Source organism: Centroberyx gerrardi, chromosome 14, assembly GCF_048128805.1.
Source record: "Centroberyx gerrardi isolate f3 chromosome 14, fCenGer3.hap1.cur.20231027, whole genome shotgun sequence".
Taxonomy (NCBI): Eukaryota; Metazoa; Chordata; class Actinopteri; order Beryciformes; family Berycidae; genus Centroberyx; species Centroberyx gerrardi.
In genome coordinates, this window is record NC_136010.1 from 10583624 (window position 1) to 10602949 (window position 19326).

The window sequence follows — 19326 nt, forward strand, 5'->3', positions numbered from 1 at the left end:
GAAACGTATGGCACAATAACAATGCTGTCTTTGAAATATCGGTCTGTTTCAGACAACGGCGCGACAATAACGCAGAATGGTCACAAGATGCAAACGGGACAGGAATTATGTCGCATAGTTGTGACGACAAAGGACAACATGCTGGTCTGAAATGTTCAAGGAGATTTGAAATGTTTATTTGACTGGAAGACTGCATTGTCATTACCTTGTAAATGTTGTATTCAAATAAATAAAGCAATATAAGTTCATTAATAACATATCGGCCTTACAGTTATGTCTCTAGTTTTGCAGATAGTGTGTGTGTACTTTCCATGGATTAGAAAATTAATCCGTCCTATCTATTTTATGAGTGCACCATGTGTATGAATTTTGGGATGAATTCCTGGACACATGAATAGAAAAAAACAACGGGAACATTTTTTGTGTAAAAACATGTAATTATTTATTTTGAGTGTAAAAAAAAAAAAGGCACCCCCCACCCCCGTTGTAGGCAATGTACCTTGCGTTTATGGGTAATTTTTTATTCAAAAAAGTAAAGATTCAGAAAACAAATGCTCATTTCTACATGAGTTGCGTCTCTTCTTTGGTTCCCTTGAAATCTCTTCTCTCAAAAAGAGCAGACAGAGGTCTTCTTGAGGCAATTGTGAGGCCTATGAGGTTTTCTTCTATCCCTTTTCCATATTTTTATCTTCTTTTACCCTCTTCACCTCATATAATACTAAATTCTACTTTTCAGTCCAATTGATGTCTTCTAAGAAGCCCGAGTGTGGCCGCATGAGAAAACAGTATTTATTTCAAGGCCTTACTTAGGATTTACTACAATGAGGGTTCAACATGGTGACACGTGCGTGCAAGTTTCAGACCAATTTCACCCACTTCCAGTTGAATCAAACCGATTTTATTGCTTTAATTCGCCAGATAGTTTATTGAATAAAGATATGCTTTGTTACTTCAGGCAATGATAAGCCACAATAGAAAGAGACTCGTTAGTAATGGCCTCAATAAAGCATGGATAAAATCTAACATACCATCTCCCCTGGAACCTACTTCAATCACTTAACATACAAAGCAAGTATAAGACATCATCTTGAAACAATGAAAGGGGGTTGGGGGTATAGATACAGCTCAAGAGTTTATTTTCTCACTGGATGTTTTCAATCTTAGAGCTAGTTTCTCCGTTTTCTACATTTGATTCCTGTTCCCAATTAACGCCTATTAACCTAACGACTTAACAACCTTTCCTTAATTCACCAGACCGCCAAGTGTTACTTATGTCTGCCTCAATGAAAAAATGGGTGCCAGATGAAACAAACGGCAGGCCTAAAAACTTTTTAGGGCCTTGAATAAAAAGCCTCCAGGGTCCAAACACTGAGGTTTGTGGTGAGATCAGAATCGCCTCTATACTCACTGTCCGTCGTGAAGTTTGAGATGAACCCAAACTCATCCAGAACTAGTATATCTGATCAATTCATCATGTCTGACCACAACCTCAGCTGTGGAGGCCCTGTTGTGAATGAAATGCCTCTTGCGCATCGCCGCGGACGGCTAGCACGAGGAGTCCTATCATCTCCGGTCAGAGCAAGGCCGGACTCCGACCGGATCAAATAAGATCACATGTAGTTTTTTTTTTTTTAGAGATATACACAGAAAACAGACAACCACACACACACACACCATTCACTCGGCCAAACACTCACCAAGCACGCACTCACTCACTCACACATCCGCACCACACAAAAGCATTCAAAACATGGAGCCGGCCACCGAGCACATCCGGGTTGACTTATACGCCGCATGGGCTCATGGGAAATTTATGCACAAAAAAAAAAACATGTCTATGTCGCCCTCATGTGGTGAAGAGACGTGAAGCCGTGTGAGACAAGACTGAGCTCTTTGCAAGACCTACTGTGGGGAGAAATGTATTGGAAATTGATGGCAAATAGCTAATGCTTGCTGTCAATAGCTAATCAATGCATTGTTAAAGTGCTGCCTTTAAAAGTGCAATTTCTTTAACAAGTTCTGTCCTGTCTGTCTGAACTACAGTGGTACAAATACAGAGTGGGCTGCCCACAAACCATATAGACAAGCCAAGACTGCCTGCTCCAACGGCAATATGACCCATGTCACTCAGATACAGAAGTTAAAACATAACAAACCTGATTATGCTGAGTCTAAATACCACAAACCACAGTTTAGACTACTTCAGACTCTATGCAAAGATTTGCTATCAGTGTGCAGTAAGCACAATGCCATCACCCTACAGCCTAACCGCTATATGTCTTCTGAGCCATAAGAACCAATGAGCATGTAGTGAAAAACAGGAATATTTCACACTGCATATATGTCGTCACAGTACTCAGAGGAGTCGGCCGTGTTAGCTCTTGTTAAAGCTGCATTTATGTCGACGGCAATTAGCTAATCTTGCATCCTGTGCCTAGTGGGGGTTGTAAGGGACTAATCTTGAATGGCATAATGAGATTTCAGCATCTACTACCACTACTGACTACTGCTAGGTGGCACATTGAGTCTAAGGCTCCCTCCCCAACAGCAATATGTTGGATGCTGCAAAGAAGCAGACATCTGTATATGAGAAGGTGTGTTGCTTTTAACAATGGACTACTGACTATAAGAAAAGGACCAGTGTGACTGGAGAGCAACAGTGGACCCTGGCCAGCCTGCCATGGAGGGGTCAAACGCAAAGAAAGTGAGTTCTCGCAAGTTGTTTCCTAACAGCTTCACTCCTGTCTGGGAGTGAAAGGTCACTGTCTGCTCTAGTGACCATCTGTCAGAGGTTTGGGTCAACAGAGCAGAGAATATCACAGGCTGTAAGGGGAAAGTTGGTTTATTTTGAACTCTATATACCCGATAGACTGCATATCCCTCTGGACATTTTGTGCACTATGGACCAAACAAATATGACTATCTGATTTCTTGCAGGATGCTGCCGGCTGGTTATCTGGAAGATTAGATTGATCAAGATTATTGAATGTAATGACCAGCAACTATTATAGTTATTATTATAGTCTGTATCAACTTGGGATCTTATACAACTACTTTAGCTGAGGTGAAGTGTGCAGTGTGTAGTGACACCAAAGTTAATCACTTTTTTCCATAAAGAAAACTTAAAGGTGAAAATCTGTCAAATATGAGATTTACTGTATTTTCTGTGTATATTTGATCCCTATGTGCTTGAACGTTGCATTGTATAGTCACTTGAATGCTCACTTTATTCTGTAATTATTCAGCTCACATCAGAAATCTGATGTAACCACAGGTGGCCTGTGGGTGCCTATACATGTGACACATCACTGTTGTCATGTGAACATATCTTAACTCCAATTTAGGTGATTTTCAAATAAACGTCAATCAAATAATTACATGATCCTCAGAGGGATGGGTAAATTCTACAACCCTTGGGCTTATGAAACCCTTTCAAAACCTCAAAAATGCAGGGTGGTCAAGCTTACAACAAGGCTGTTTGTCTTAGTTCCAGAAAAGCAGACATTTTGGAGACACAAGATTTTCATCTAACAGCAACAATATACTGATCTGTGGACTATGAGGCCAAAGAGAAACCAAGTTCATCCTCTGGCTGCCATCTGTCAGCTGCTTCAGACAGTAAAATCCAGTGCATGATGTGGCGTGTAAGTTGCTTCTAATGGTAAAATGACACCAAGTTGTGCACTAGTACATTACAGACCTGGCTGGTGACGATAAAATTCAGTGTCTCTGCAAGAGGGGGAGGAGAAGGATGAGACTCTATGAGATAACCTAGACTGGTCTGGCTGGCACGTATCCCAGCCTTGGCCCCGGCCGAAAACATGGCTCCCATCAGAGATCAGAGCCAGCCGCCCAATTTATCCCCCAGCTCCCAGCTCAGCACCCCGCAGGCCCGGGGGAGGCTTACGCAGGTGACAGAGATAGTAAACGGCACAATCCCAAACACACAGCTCTGATTGTTCTGATAAGATTGTTCAACATGATAGAGTATCCCGGGGCGGCTGGAGGATCTCACAATCAACTGTGGGACAAGTCCTACCTGAAATAGAGAGATAACTGGTGTCTTTGACTTTGCCTGGTCAGAGCCGTCACAACAACAGTCTGCCATCTGTTCCCTGCTTAACATGATGCTTTTCATCTCTGTTAAGGAAGACTTTGGCTATCTGGTGTCACATGGGTGTGGCGGAGTCTCTGTCTGACTGAGTTTCAGAGGGATGTTATGTTTCGCCAAGCCATGACAGCCAATGTTGTTATCATGACAAAATATACACTACCAGTCAAAAGTTTGGACACACGCATTTTCCTTTATTTTTACTATTTTTCACGTTTTAGAATAACAGTAAGGACATCACAACTATTAAATAACACAAAATGGAATTATGCAGTGACCAAACAAGTTAAACAAATCAAAACTATCTTATATTTTAGATGATTTAAAGTAGCTGCCTTTTACCTTGATGGAAAGGAAAAGGCTTGGGAAAGAAATTCATACATAGGCATCAACTTCACTATTTCTATTTGTCTAAAAACAAATTTCAAGTATTTAAGTAAAAGGCTTTAGATCAAAATGACTTTAAGATAATGAAAAACATAGTACATTCAATCAGGTGTGACTTTTGACTGGTAGTGTACACATAATGTGATTGATGATGGCATATATTTGATTTTCTTTGTGGATTCATTATTACTGGTAGCACTTTGCTCATGCTTTGCCAAAGACAATGCTTTGAAGGAACATCACTGTCGGCCAAACTCACATTACAGTCTTTGTGATGAGGTGATAGAGCCGTTACATCAGCTTTGTGTCCAGTATTAATAAACACAGCTCTCCTGCTTAAGCAGCGCAGCAGGTGCTGCCCTTTTTAGCTCTTATGTAATGATACCATCTGTCCACCAAGGTGAAGATCCATAGAAAGAAGCAAACAAACAAGTTTACTTGTCGACTAACAGGGTGTTTCATCTTTTTTTCTTTCCCCTTTTTTTAATTTCTCAGAGGCCAGGATTTGGACACCACAAAAAAGGTATCTTGGTGAATAGCAAATGCTGAACAACAATTTATAGTTTTATTCCAAAATTTTGACAATGAAATGTTACATTTTTCATTTAAATTATCATCAATATCACATGATAATTTTCGAACGAATTCAACTCATATTCGACTCATTGTTGATTGATATCATATTATCTATTAACCACAGAGATGTGACCAGGTCAACTTTGCTTAAGTCCCAAGTCAGTCTCAAGTCTTGAGGCACAAGTATCAAGTCAAGTCCCAAGTATTACCCAATCAAGTCCATGTCATTAATGTCAAGTCTCAAGTCAAGTCAGTTTAGTTTCAACTTCAATAAATTGAATAATTCCATACAAATTGAGAAAACAGAATTTAAATTCAATTGTCTGGTGGAACAAATCTCAATCTAAGTCATTTACACAAACACAAGAGTCATCAAAGTACAAGTCAAAGTCAAGTCCCAAGTCACCAGAACCCAAGTCAAGTCAAGTCTCAAATTTTCTATTCATGCATCAAGTCAAGTCTCCAGCAATCCCCCCAATTCCCCATCTCTGATTAACAACATAACAAAATAATATCATATAGACCAATCACTATTTGCCTGTAGAATAGGGTCCAAGTTATCTATTCAACAAAGACTTATTCGTTATTTTATTGGAACATTTATCAGAGTTAAACAGAGTTCAAAGGTCAGTGATGTCAGCTCCTCCGTGTCCCTCAGAGACCTCTGTCTGCCACCCGCCGCTGTCCCGCCATTCCACCATAGACTGCAGCAGTCAGGAAGTCTCTCAGCCCAGGAAACTGAACGGCTGCTCTGTGGAGACACCGAGCCACCAGGACCTGCACCGGGAGCTGCTGCTCAGCCACAAACGGTACTGCAGGTCAAACACCCCGAACACTTCTGACACATGATGACAGTGTAGCTGACCTGGGAAACAATGTAGAGAGCAGACGGTTGATTGGACAGTGAATGTGGCGTTTGTGTGACTGTAACTGTGATTATGACTGTGATTATAAGATAATGTCTTTCTATCTTTCTTATTAATAACACATTTCAGATTGTCAAAATAATTAAAAAGGGCTGTCTTGAAAATTTGAAAGCTGGGTTTGACATCACTCCGTTTCAGTTGATGAATATGGAATTTTCCAAACAACAAAAATAGATCAATAATGTATAGCACATCTTCATGAAAGTGTAAAAGTACATCAGACATGCAAAGAGATAAATTTACATTAAGTTTCTCAAAATGCAGAAGTACAACAGCAGTAAAAAAAACAAGTGTCCAATAGTTTCCCTATCAATGTTACAAAATGAGCGGTTATAATGAATCTCTCATTTGAATCTTGCTAGTGTTCATGTCCATCACAACTGCCAGTGGAATGTTCATCCAGATGATGTCATTGCCATGGTAACACATTCCTTCTGAGAGTCATGCACCAAATCAACTTTATCAAATATTCTATGGCAGCCGTTGCAGGTTTACCAGCCAAATGTCCATTCGAGAGTGTAGATTTGACTGGGAATGACCGTTCTGTCAATTCAAATATATCAAAATATCTATATATTTAAATATCTATGGACTGGGTCTACAGAGGCCTGCTGCTGGAGGAGAAGCCGGAGCTGAAGCGGGTGCTGGAGCAGCGGAGGCTGGAGCTGCACAGGGAGGAGGAGCTGGCACAGCAGCGCCCCTCCGACCTGGAGATGGAGCTCCGCAAGAGGCAGCAGAAGCTGCAAGAGGTCAGGACACTGCAGAGACAAATAGATACACAACAAACAAACTGAGAGACAGCTCACAAATTTATAGTAGGCCGAAAGCACAGGGGTCATAAAATGTCAGTGTTAGGGTTTGGCCGATATGGGTTTTTGAAGGCCGGTACTGATACCAAACTTTTTGTATCAAGGCTGCCAATAGCTGATATTTTCTGCTTATATTCAGTATCTTTGAATTTGACAATTTCTATGCCCAAAAACTCCAAAGTATTCAATGTTTACCCCAGAATTGTATTCTTGTCAGGGTGAAAAAGCCTCTGAAACAACATTTACACCATCATGGGACACTAAAACTCCATCCATTAAATCCATTAAAACCCAGACTAATGACATTCTTTTAGGGTTCACAGCTTGTTAAGGCAGGCTGACTCACCACACCTTTTCAATGGCAGGAGAAACTCTGGGATGCATTACTGCCTTTAAATGAAGAATGAATTCACAAACAAAACACAATTGAACAGTTTTTACAGGCTTTGCAGGTTTTACAGACAGTTTTTATGTAGCTGTAGTCAGGGAGGAACCTCCATCACATCGGCGGTGGATGATGCTGACTGGCTGATATGAGATACTTATAAGGATACGTTTGGTGATTTTGGAACTATATATAATTTGTCTCTTACATACCTCTAGCACTTAGAGACAATATTGGCTCCAGAGTCATCTGTCAGTTGAAACGGTGTACTCTGTTGCTAGGCCTCTTGCTGCTAACAAGAGGGTATGGGGTCTGTCATAATATCTCCAGGAAAGCCAGTCTGTTAATACCAACTGCTGTCTTTATATTCACAGCCAGGAAAGCAGCAGCACCGCACCATTTCCACTTAGTGGATGGTCTTCTACCAAACTCTAACCGGCTCCATGTGCAACTGTTTACAATCTGACCTGACCGTCCGCAAAACTAGATCACACCACCAGTAACGCACTTTCACCCCACAGCAGTCTGTGCTGCAGCAGAGAAAAATAGTTCAGTGATTTCCTGATTAGTGAAAGTGTGAGTAATGGTGGAATTGTGTCATGAAATCAGAGCTAATTTTTTTTAGATATTTTGACAAACCCTGTTTGGACTGCTTGTTAGCAGCAAGAGGCCTAGCAACAGGAGCTCGCTGTTTCAACCCACAGTTGACTCTGGAGTCAATATTCTCTGTGGGTCCAAGTACAACAGCTATATAAGACACAAATTATATATAGGTCAAAAATCACTGAACCTTTCCTTTAATGAAAGCCCAATATGCCTGATCTGCCTGATATATAAGCTGATGTATCAGTCTAACCCTTAGCCATGATATGCTGTATGATGATACTTGTGTGTTGTCTTGTCAGTATGAGCAGGAGGAGATCAGGCGGAGGGAGGACCAGCAGAAGATCCCAGAGTTTGTCCGTGTGAGGGACAACCTGCGACGCACACAGACATCGGAGCAGTGAGGCCTGAGGCTCCCAGCAGCCCCTGCAGCCTCTCACCACAGTGGCCCTGTCTTGATGCACACAGTCTTCTGAGTCACATGAAAAAAACACACATTACACAACCAACAGCTGGCTATGCATCTCTTAGTGGATATTTAATTGTGTTTTGAAATATCAGAAATTACACAAGATATCATGCATGCAGTACGCAATACTTATACCAAAAACACATAATCCATATGTAGAAATGGTTTCTTGAAACATTTCTTACATTTCTGTTTATGATAAGAGAGTGGAAGTGCCCATTTTTAATTGTAATTATCTGGGACGATGTTTGTTTGGGGCAATGTGTTGTTTGTTGTTGGGCATTTTTTATGTTTTTTATGATGACTCTAGAATGAACATTTTTTCCAAATCAACTTCTTATATTTCTTGGTTTACAGCAGCATGGAATTGTTTTTGCTATTTGTTTGTTTCTTGGAAGGGCCAAATCACTGAAGCGCAATTCTTTACATTCTCATTGGGCTACTATTATGGGATTGCTTAATAACAGAGACATTTTCTGGTCTCTATCAATGGAAATCCCAGCACAACATAATTCATCCCCCAGTGCACCGATTTACATGTTTGTTTATCTGTTTGTGTGCTGATGTTTGATTGTTAGTGTGTCTGCCGTGGAAATAAAGCTATTTATGGTTTGCAGAGATGCATTGTGGTGCTGGAGACAATTCAAAACTGAGAATCGATTTGCATGCAGCTCCATCTCTGCACACAGCTCCTCTCCCTAAGGGCTCACAAGGCTCTTTGACATGGATATGGGACTTTGTTTAATTAGCTGATCTTTTCATTCCATCACGGGACGAGCGGAGAAAGCAGGCCATCTGGAGGAGGCTTTTCAGGATGTATAGAAATACCCGAGGGCCTGGTTAAAACACTGGAGACATTTGGGATAGTCGGGATAGCCGGCCGAAAACAAACATTAAAAGTGTTGCTATTATGAAGATCACAACTGTGCCCATACTTAAAACAAACATATATTCCACAAATACGTCAGAACATGTCAAAATATACCAGTAGCCAAAAACGAATGTAAAACTGTATAGAAAATATATTTTTGCCTCTCAAAATAGGGCTTGAATGAATTCCATTGACCTATATCCAACATTTTTTGTTTTTTTGTTTGTTTGTTTTTATACATGTCTCTACATATCTCCACATTTTTTTATTTTTTTGGTTTTTGTTTTATTACTACTATTTATAGTACGGGTAAGGGAAGACCTGTTCACCACCACTAGCCAGCTGTCCCGGACTCTGTGTTTTACCAAAACTCCTCTCCCCCCCTCCGGCCATTCTTCTTTTATTCCCCTTTCTGATTACTAAAGCCCCTCAGTGCGTCGCGTGCTGTGTCAATATGCAGAGCGTGTCTGGAAACAGAGTAGCGTCGGACCAAACCACTTTGAACTAGGAGGGGGATCAGTCGAACTGAAGAAATTACCTGCCTCCTTCAGAGCTTATTTTTGTATAGAAATAATTTTTGAGGGATCGTACAAGAATGTAATATTACTTTTAATTAAATGAGAGCAACGTGTAGCAGCAAACAATTATTTTCAAAAACATAAATAGCCGTTCCCCCCTTCATCGATAAACTGGAGCGAGCTGAGACAGATGTCCCAAGCTCAAGCCTCGCATCTGACCGGAGAAAGTCACAACTCCTGCTGCCTGCTGAAGTGATGCTGAGCGTGTGAAGAGGAGAGGAGAGGACAGGATACACACTGGAAGGTACGTTCACAAGACTTACTGTAGGCGAACAACATGGTAGGCTACAGAGAAAACATTAGCAGCATCATTATTGACGCTAGGATGGATGTTTCAAACTTTGAGGCGAGAGATGCTGTTAAGTTGCTAACCATACTTTAAAGAAAGGCTATAACGATACAGCATAAAAGTTCAGTTGCATTAGGGTTGTGTGGTTCTACAAATGGAAACGCACTCAAAACACATTTCATTGTGATTGTTTATTAAATTTCACTCCTCTTGCTGCTTCACATTATTTCAGAAAAAGTTTATAGACGGCATTTGCAGCTGTAAGCATTTGCTGATTCATGAATTAACAACAGCAGGATTCAGGCTGTGGTTGAGTTTTGGCTAACTGAGTCACCTATTGACACTTGCAGAGGTTCAAGATTTACCATAAAAATGAAAGAAAAGAAAAGCCTGCCTCCACACTTTTTGCACAGGAACTCTATTGTCTGTGTGTAAAGGGCAACACGCTGGTTGGTGACAGTTGTTTGTATCTGTTGCAGCAGAATAAACACAAAAGTCCTAGACAGACATGCAGTGCTCCGGTGGTGCCGATAACAACACCTCTGTGTGACTTTGCTCCTGGGTTCTCCTGCTTCTTTTGTCACTGTGCCGGGTGAAAAGCTGCAGCCATTGAGAAAAGCCACATCCTGGTCATAGCTGTAGGGATGACCATCAGTGACCATTCAGCCTTAAAATGATGACTCAAAGGGACAAAGTGTCACGATCCCCCGGCCCTGCAGCTTTTGGAGAACAATGGAGCATCTCTTCTTGCCCTCTGTATTTACGTTGTCTTTGGGCTGTGACAGAGCTGGTGTGTCTGGCCAGCATATGGCCTCCACTGACTGGGAGCAGGCTGGTATGGTGCTTATTACCCCTGTATTGTCTCTGATGGAAAACTAAGACCTCTGCACCATGTAGCAGTTGTGATCTGAATGAAAGCTGACAAAGGAAAACAGGCTGCCAGTATTTAAGCAATGTTTTCGACTTAGGTTAGTGAATGCCACTGCGCAGTCTTGTCATCTTTGTGGCTTTTGAACTTTGTGTTTATGCTGTCACACCATCATGTGTGGAGCTTCCTTACTTAGCACTGCTTCAGCAAGCTATGATCTGACTGCAGTGACGTGCGTTGTAATACAACACTTCATTTTTTTCTCCCTCTCTCAGTGCTCCCCCACATTGATTCACTTTTCTTCCAGCAGCCCACATTGTGTACAGAATGGATCCATTTTGCTGAATGGATTTTGGCTTTTCATCAGACTCTGAAATAAGGCATACTGTAAAGTCGTTTGGTTTCTTCCATAGTATCAGCATTCACTTGAGAATCTTAATTACAGGCTTCGAACAGGCCTCGGTCTGGTTTCAGGCATCCCTCACTGTTTCCTAGGCTAGGCCGGTCCCCGTTGGTAATTCCAGGGCCGACCACAGTGGTAATGAGCACGGTGGTGGCGGCATTCCAGGAGATCACAACTCCAAAGGCTCATGGGAAAGGGTGGTGGGGAAGTCTGGGAGACAGTGAATCCACATCATAATCTCCTGACATAAACACCCACTTCCGTAGATGTTACGTTTGCACGGTCCGGTGAGCGGCGAGGATGGGTGGAACGGTCAGCTGCCGTCCCCGACACGTTCCTAGATAGTCGTCATTAGCAGTGATCACACAGGCTGCAATTAGCATGTTTTGACAACTGCAATTAAGTTATGTCTGTCGGTGGAGACTATGGTATCAGCAGTTACTTCTTCAGGAAATGGATTGCTATTCCTGTTATACTCAATCAAGAAAAGCATTGTTTTTTGCCCCACCAAACACCGTGTCACTCCCACGACTCTGATTCTTGTGAAAGCTATGGCAAACGGTGTCAACTTCTTGGCAACAAGTTGCAACTTTGACTGAGATCTGCTGTTTTACCCGAACCCACCCACTCACTCAGCCTAGACCTCCGACCACAGACATTGTGAAAGTCTTCAGAGAGTTATGGAGCGTAAGTGGGTAAATCCCACATTACCCTGCCTGTCTCTGATTACCGGGCTGAATTCCTGTTGACGTCTTTAGTTTTAGATTGCTGCAGTGCGGAGCCATGTGTCTGAGAGTATGGCCCGCTCCCTGTGCCGGCCCCTACCTTGCACACCAACTCAGCACTGTTCCTTTCCTCTCTCACTGCAGCCTTGTCTCAATATTGGTCCAGCGCTGACCCAACAACGCTGCTCGGCCGAAGCCAGAGGTGTCAGCAGATATTGCGACCACAGCAGATTACCGAGGCCGGTCGGTGGATACAGGGCCTTTGTTGCAGTGTGTTCACTAAGCACAGTGGAGCTGCCTGTTCCTCATTGTGCTGCTGTGTGCTCAAAGCTGCATCAGTCCACATGAGTTACTGTGCTGAAAGGGCCAGGCCTATGGGATCAACACAATAACATCCTGTCAAAGGAGGCTCTCATCCACACGGGCGCTGTGTCTTCCTGGTCCCTACAGGAAAAGGGCTGATACCCATCTCTAAACAGAGCATGAGACAGGACCTGAGGATTAGACACGGCCTTGCTAACACACATTTACTAATGTGGTGTGTGCGTGAGGATTAGAGCTGCAACTAACAATTATTTTCATTATCGATTCATCTATCAAGAATGTTTTAGATTAATCATTTAGTCTATAAAATGTCAAACATAATGACAAATACCCCGTCACCAGAGCTCAAGTGATTCTTAAAATTGCTTACTTGTCTTACTCTGTTTTAGTAGTCTGACCAACAGCCAAAAAAAAACCAAAGTATTCAATTTATAATGACATGAAACAGGAAAAAACAAGCAAATCTTAGCATTTGTGAAGTTGTAACCAGCAGACATTTGGTATTTTACTTGAAAAATGACTAAAACGATTAATCCTATTATCAAAATTATAATCGACTCATTTTCTGTCGATCGACTAATCAATTAATCGACTAATCGTTTCAGCGCTAGTGTGGATGTGTGTCCCCTTGCCTCAGATATATTGACTAATAAAGCATTGTTTACTGCTACTGAACTCGTTGACACACACTGAAGTAGTGTTTACATGATATGAATGCAGAGGACTGTGGCTGCTCCAACAGTTGTCTAATTTATTATTTGCGGGTTCATGAATGTGTGACACTGAAACAAGCCAAGCTAATGATATCCTCTAATCATGTTAGTGGCCATAAAGTCGACTCTTGTGATCTGCTGAAATGTTCCAGCAGAGGTTTCGGGTGATGGCAGACATGTGAGATCGAGAATACATTAATTGACCAAGACAAGGAGAAAATAAAGGCAGCATTTTCCAGAAAGTTCTCTCTTATCTGTAGGCGATTTCCCCAACCCAGCCTCAGACATCCTGACCTGATGAATTAGCCTCAACTTATGCTCAAACAGTATCTCCAATTTGTTGTTGTCATTGTTTGTCTTTTCTTGCTGTCGTCTCTCTCCCCGTTACACTTTTGTTTATCGTGAGTCAGATGTTCAGTGTAAAAAGCACAATGGAGCAGAGCGGGCCATAAACATGAATTGTGCTCTCCTGTGTTTGAATGTGTTGCGGTGAAATGGGCACAGGAGTCAGCAGGGACCTTGTGAGCCGATGCTGCGTGGACAAGCCCCGCATTGAGACATTCTTCCACTTCAAAGCCCCTGGAGGGTTTTCTGGACACTGGTTGAATGGGAGCCTAGGGAGGGGCGTGCGGGGGGAACAGGTGCAGTCCATGAGAGGGGTAATTCCCGCTGCCATCTGCTTTCTTTTTCGGGGTCCGGGCTCTTTAAACGCCCTCTGACACGCCTCATGGCGACACGCTCCCCTGGCCAGCCGCGCCGTGCCCCGTCACCATGGCACCCCGATTCGGATTAACCCCCGCACATGTGCCGAGTCAAGCGTGGGGGTCTGCTGTCTTTTGTGATGGAGGAGCAGTGAGCATGGGAGGGAGGGGGGAGAGGGAGAGCTGCATGGATAAGTGTGTGAAAGGACACTCGCCATTAATTCACTTCTGTTGAGGGAAGGAGCAGCAGCAAGCATGAGTGGAGTAATTTGGTAGGAAAAGAACAGGAGATTTTATCTAATTTTCACTCATCTGACCAAACTCTACTTATTTCCACAGGTATTTCTAAAACCCTTTGAAGAGACAGTCAAGATGACGGCCATTGAGAGTAAAGAGGAGATCAGTGACACTGACAGTGGGATTATCTTGCACTCTGGTAAGAAAACCATTACAAAAACACCCAATACATTATCAATACAGTGATACAGCATCTCACCTCCACAAACTTTAGGTACAGATTAAGGCTGAATATCAGTAAAAAAGGACCAAATATCAATAAAAAAGGTCCAAAGTAACAATATGGAACCTGGCAATGTTCAGTTAGCAAGACTTTATATCTTTGATCAGAGGAAAAAGTTGCTTGTCACAGATAATCTTGAATTTTACTTCATCTGAAAACAAATCCTAATCATTAACATCTCATAACCAGCCCACCTACAATTTTAACAGCCTTAAGCACTGATGGAGAAATTATGTAAAAAAAAAAGTTCACATGAATTCCAATCACAACATTTGGTGAAAATCACAATAAATTGATATTTTTTGTCTATTGTGCAGCCTTGGTTCAGATGCATCATGATCAGTGTGGAAAGGCTGCTATTGATTATGATGATGAAAGGTTGTGCTGATCTTCTCTGAATGTGCTGCAGGTCCAGACAGCCCCACATCCCCTGTGAAGGACCTGACCACCCACACCCGGGCCCTGAAGCTGAAGCACCAGTCCCTGGAGGACCGGCTGGAGCTCTGCCTGCTGGAGCTCAGGAAGCTCTGCATTAGAGAGGCGGTGAGCAACTCCGGGATGTTCAGCTGTTGCAAAGCATACAGTAGCAGATATTCTTCTGTATTTTGATTAGTTATAAGGAACATTGCAGTAGCTGTAGAAGAAGAGGTCGTTGTGTGTAGTAGTTGGAATTGAAACACTTCTGAGATGGCTGGGGCTCTGATTCTGGGCTTTGTCTTCACAGGAGCTGACTGGTAAACTGTCCTCAGACTATCCTCTGATGCCAGATGAGAAGCCACCTCAGGTTCGAAGGAGGATAGGGGCTGCCTTCAAGCTGGACGAAGGTCTGATCCACCAGAATGGAGAGGTACGGGCCACTGGCAGTTTTTACTGTATTACTGTATTATGTATCATCTCCATTTTTGGTGATAGTGAGTTGGCAGGAGACACTAAAATGTATGAGCTCAAACTAATGTAAGGACTTTGTCTTCATCCTAGAATTCAGAGTTGCAGGCGCTGGAAGCTGACCTGGCTCTCCAGCGGCAGATTTACGAGGCGGCCCGGCGGCTCTCCCTGGAGGGGAACCTCAGTAAACCGCAGAAGAAGAGCCGGCTGCAGCAGTGCAAGAGGGAGGAGAGGAAGGTGAAGGATCTGCAGGAGGCCGTGTTCCAGCACAGGATCAAGAGCGAGTGCAGCTCGCCGCGCATCACCATCCCAACCAACCAAAACAAAGGTGAGTGACGCTGCTGCCCCCTGCAGGCCAAACTGGGCTCTGCAACAGACCCATGAACGCTCATACATCACAGATAGTTGGGTTTGATGAAGGAGTCTGTTTTAAAATGTTGTCTTTCTGTTTTCAGATCTGTGCATGTCTGATGACAGCTCCCTGTCTGATGTGGTGGCTCTGGATGATGGTGCGTGGGTTTCTGACCGCCTATATTTATCTCAACTTTGAACTACTTTCATTACTCTATTATAGACATGTTTTGATAGAGATATGTATTAAATAGAGATTAGGCCTGTGCCGATATGAAAATTTCACAGGATGATTATCTTGACCAAAATAATCTCAATATACGATATTATCTTGCTAATTATTAAAAAGATGAAAACTTTAAAAACTGTACTGTGCTTCACTTTTTATCATATCAAACACAAGACATTTGACTTTTTTCGTAAAAAACAAAATTAAAAACAAATTGGTAGTCAACAGAGTACCACAAAAATACTCTGACAGTAACTCCGACAGTCACGCCTCACACTGACTATCTGATGTTCCCTGTGACCATCCATAGATGTGGACTCCTCCGGCCCTCTCTCTCCTCCGGTGCTGGGCACGTCCTGTTCAGACCCCCTCCAGCTGTCCCCCAGGTCCCTCCAGTCGCCCCAGCAGTCATCAGACCAGGTCAGCGTGGAGTACGAGCGCTCTCCCATCCAGAACTCTCCGTGGAAAGAGTCCAGTCTGGATCAGCCTTACCACAAGGCCTCAAAACCTCTCTCCGCTTGCAGCAGCAGATCAAGGTAGGAGTCCTCGAAGTCTGAAAACAGCCCATCGAACACCTAACGGTACTGCGTGTCTGACCGTATCCATCCTGTCTTTGTTGTGTGCAGTAGTCCAGTGGGAACCCCACTGTGTGCAGAGACCAGGATTCTTCCCTCCCAGTTCATCAAGAGCCTGGCGCTGCGTCACACACACTCCAGCAGCGCCCCCTCCACCCCAGAGCTGCATGTGCGCCGCCAGTACTCCCAGTCCTTCAGGTAAGAACTAATGTCAGATACACCAGTAGATTAGACAGAAGTAACACTTGGTGCTATTGTGGATTAATAAAAAATAGTGAGGTCCTTAGGTGCTCATTGGAAATAGGAGCCAAATCTGTAGAAAACTGGGAAACTAGCTTGAAGATTGAAAACCTCCAGTGAGAAAAAAGTTAACTCTTGAGCTGGATGCACAAAGTCCAAGGCTCTCTAAATCAAGTAAGAGAAGAGACTAAAAGCTTGAAATTTAAAAATTTATTTTTTTATAAATAATTTATTATTATAATATTAATTAATTTCATTTATAATTCTTTATTATCATGGCTTAGAGTCAACGCGTTTACTTTTTTCCTCACTGGAGGTTTTCAATCTTAGAGCTAGTGTCTCAGTTTTCCACACATCAGTAGATTAAGACCATAAGACCATATTTTATGCATTACGTACCGACTAACTTGTCACATTTTCTCCTCAGGCTTCCCAAAAGTAAGCCAGCTCCCGAGAACAACCGGGGGCGTGCCAGGTTGCCCCAGCGGCGCTGCCTGGCTGATTTCATGGTGCACTCCCCAGAATACTCCCCCCGCCGTCTGTACCAGTCCAGCTCTGAGGACAGCAGCTCTGAGCACTCCGTCTCCTCCTACACCAGCTCCCCCAGCAGGGACGGACCCACCGAGATCCCCAAGCTCTGCCCTCCGCCGTACGGATTCCACTTGGCAGCCCAGAATAAAGCGCTCTCCAGCTTCCCCGGTCCCGCCGCTTACAAGAACGCCAGCCCCGGCTACGGCAGGGCCATGGCGGAGGAATGCCCCCTCTCCCCTCAGGACCTGGACATGGGGAATCGCTACCTGTCCCCGCCTCCGCCTGTGGTCCGCAACCCCCAGCAGAGACAGTGGCAAGACGGGGCGTCCTCCCCCAGGAGAGTGCTGAAGCCCCCGCCTCCCTACACCAGGCTGGTGCGAACTCCCTCGCTGAAGGAGTATCCCAACCACGCCACCCGGCTGATGCCCAGGGAGATCGTGTCGGAGGAGCTGAAGTCCTGGCACCAGAGGAACCAGCTGCAGAAGTCGCGGTCCGGCTCCGTGGAACACCAGGGCTCCTACAGCGTCAAGAGCCCCACTTCACCCCACCTGCCCCCCTATAAACAGGTTGGTGTGCCTCAACGATGAACCTCACTACATGTAGATTACACCAAATAACCACTGTTTTTAATTGCATGTAAAAGCTGAATATAGGGCTGCAATTATTCAATCAATTTTCATTGATTTCTATTGATTATTTTTTCAATTGATTAATCATTTAGTCTATAAAATGTAAAAAATGACAAATGCCCATCACAAGTTAACAGAGTCCAAAGTGATTCTTAAATTTGCTTCATAGCTGCTGCCTAGTAGCCAAAAAATAAATAAATAAAAGTATTAATTTTACAATGATATGAAATCTTAGCATTCGTGAAGCTGTGACAAGCAAATGTTTGGTATTTTTACTTGATAAATGATTAAAACAGTAAATTATTAAAATGATAAACTATTAATTTCCTGATTAACAAAATTTGAATGGCTTAATTTTCTGTTGATTGACTAATCGATTAATTGACTAATCATTTCAGCACTAGTGGAATACTTACATATGTCACGTATGTTGTCATGTTACGTATGTTCTGAGAAATACCAAGTGACATAAAATACTGATAAACAGTATATCCATACAGTTTGAACAAGGTGATCATTGATTACATGACTTTGTTTCCAGGGTTCTGGCAGTGTGATTCTCCAGCGGGCGGCAGACGGGACCCCGGTCCAGTGGTTTGTTGAGGAAGACGCTGAAATAGTGAGCCAGGTGTAGCCGAGGAAGCCGAGGAAGCCTCCCTGCTGCAGTATGTTTAGTAGAATATACGTATATTCCTTCAAGCCAATGGACTCTCTGTGAGATTGTATGTGCGAAGAGGCGAGATGCTGTCCTTGACAGAAAGCAGAAAACTTGGACCTATTGGTACCACGATAAGCACATCTCACTCTTTCTTTAATTTAAAACTTTATGTAAGGTGGTATGCCAGTTTATTTATTTCTAAATTGATTTTTCTAAGGTTTCTGAGGTGAATTTGAGTTTCATAAAATTTCATAAATGTGTCACACAGATATCAAACACACTTGCTGTAGTTTCCAGGATCTGTTTGTGGCTCGCACACATTTTGCACATTAAGTTCACCTAGTTTTCAAATGTTCCAAAAGTTTTGCCATTCCTAATATAATTCTTTTAATGCTATATTTATCTATTATTTAAAGTTTTCCCCTTGTAGCATAGAGAGCTGTCACTAAAATTCTTAATATACTTTTTAAAATGCATTGCTCTCTTTTTCCTATATATATAATTAAAACTGTAGAGCCATGACAATGTGAAGTAAGCTGAATCTTAACCATTGCTATTAATTCTTATTAATCCCTGATGCCTTTAATAGTGAAGCGGTTTGTTGGTTTTCACTGCAGTATGGTGTTGTGTTACTAACCAAGTGATTGTATCAGTTTTGATATTGTTTGTATATTTATAATAAAAAAAACTTTTTTATGACTCAATATTGAGTTTGTGGTATGGTTCTTAGTGAAGCTTCTAGCAAGTTCAAGGTAATTTGTGAGATAGAAGAAGAAGTATTTCAAAACACATGAACAACCAAAAGTGTTACATCAAAATGAATTGTATTCATATACAAAGATGCCGGATTGACAGGTATTTCAGTTTATCTACACACTTTTTACAGTATAGTCACAGATAATTCAACCATTGTTAAGCCAAACATGTTATTGGATGACTCAGTTCTGTCCCACACAGATACAGCGATGCC

General features: G+C 42.6%; 2 protein-coding genes and 1 non-coding gene across 3 annotated transcripts; 2 read left to right on the top strand and 1 right to left on the bottom strand.

The window, feature by feature from the left end:
- Positions 1-1381: 1381 nt before the first annotated feature.
- LOC139927694 (small Cajal body-specific RNA 2) lies at positions 1382-1705 on the bottom strand. Its single transcript, XR_011785355.2, has one exon.
- Positions 1706-2594: 889 nt separating this feature from the next.
- On the top strand, positions 2595-8211 carry LOC139927690 (protein FAM107B). The gene is made up of 5 exons (XM_071919928.2): positions 2595-2704; positions 4994-5021; positions 5733-5883; positions 6605-6749; positions 8100-8211. Exons 1-5 carry the CDS (start codon positions 2681-2683, stop codon positions 8199-8201), a joined length of 450 nt encoding a protein of 149 aa, XP_071776029.1. The 5' UTR covers positions 2595-2680; the 3' UTR covers positions 8202-8211.
- Positions 8212-9882: 1671 nt separating this feature from the next.
- inavaa (innate immunity activator a) lies at positions 9883-18991 on the top strand. The gene is made up of 10 exons (XM_071919906.2): positions 9883-9959; positions 14078-14174; positions 14668-14801; positions 14983-15105; positions 15237-15471; positions 15599-15652; positions 16034-16259; positions 16350-16496; positions 16966-17635; positions 18240-18991. Exons 2-10 carry the CDS (start codon positions 14111-14113, stop codon positions 18330-18332), a joined length of 1746 nt encoding a protein of 581 aa, XP_071776007.2. The 5' UTR covers positions 9883-9959; positions 14078-14110; the 3' UTR covers positions 18333-18991.
- The last annotated feature ends 335 nt before the right edge of the window (positions 18992-19326 follow it).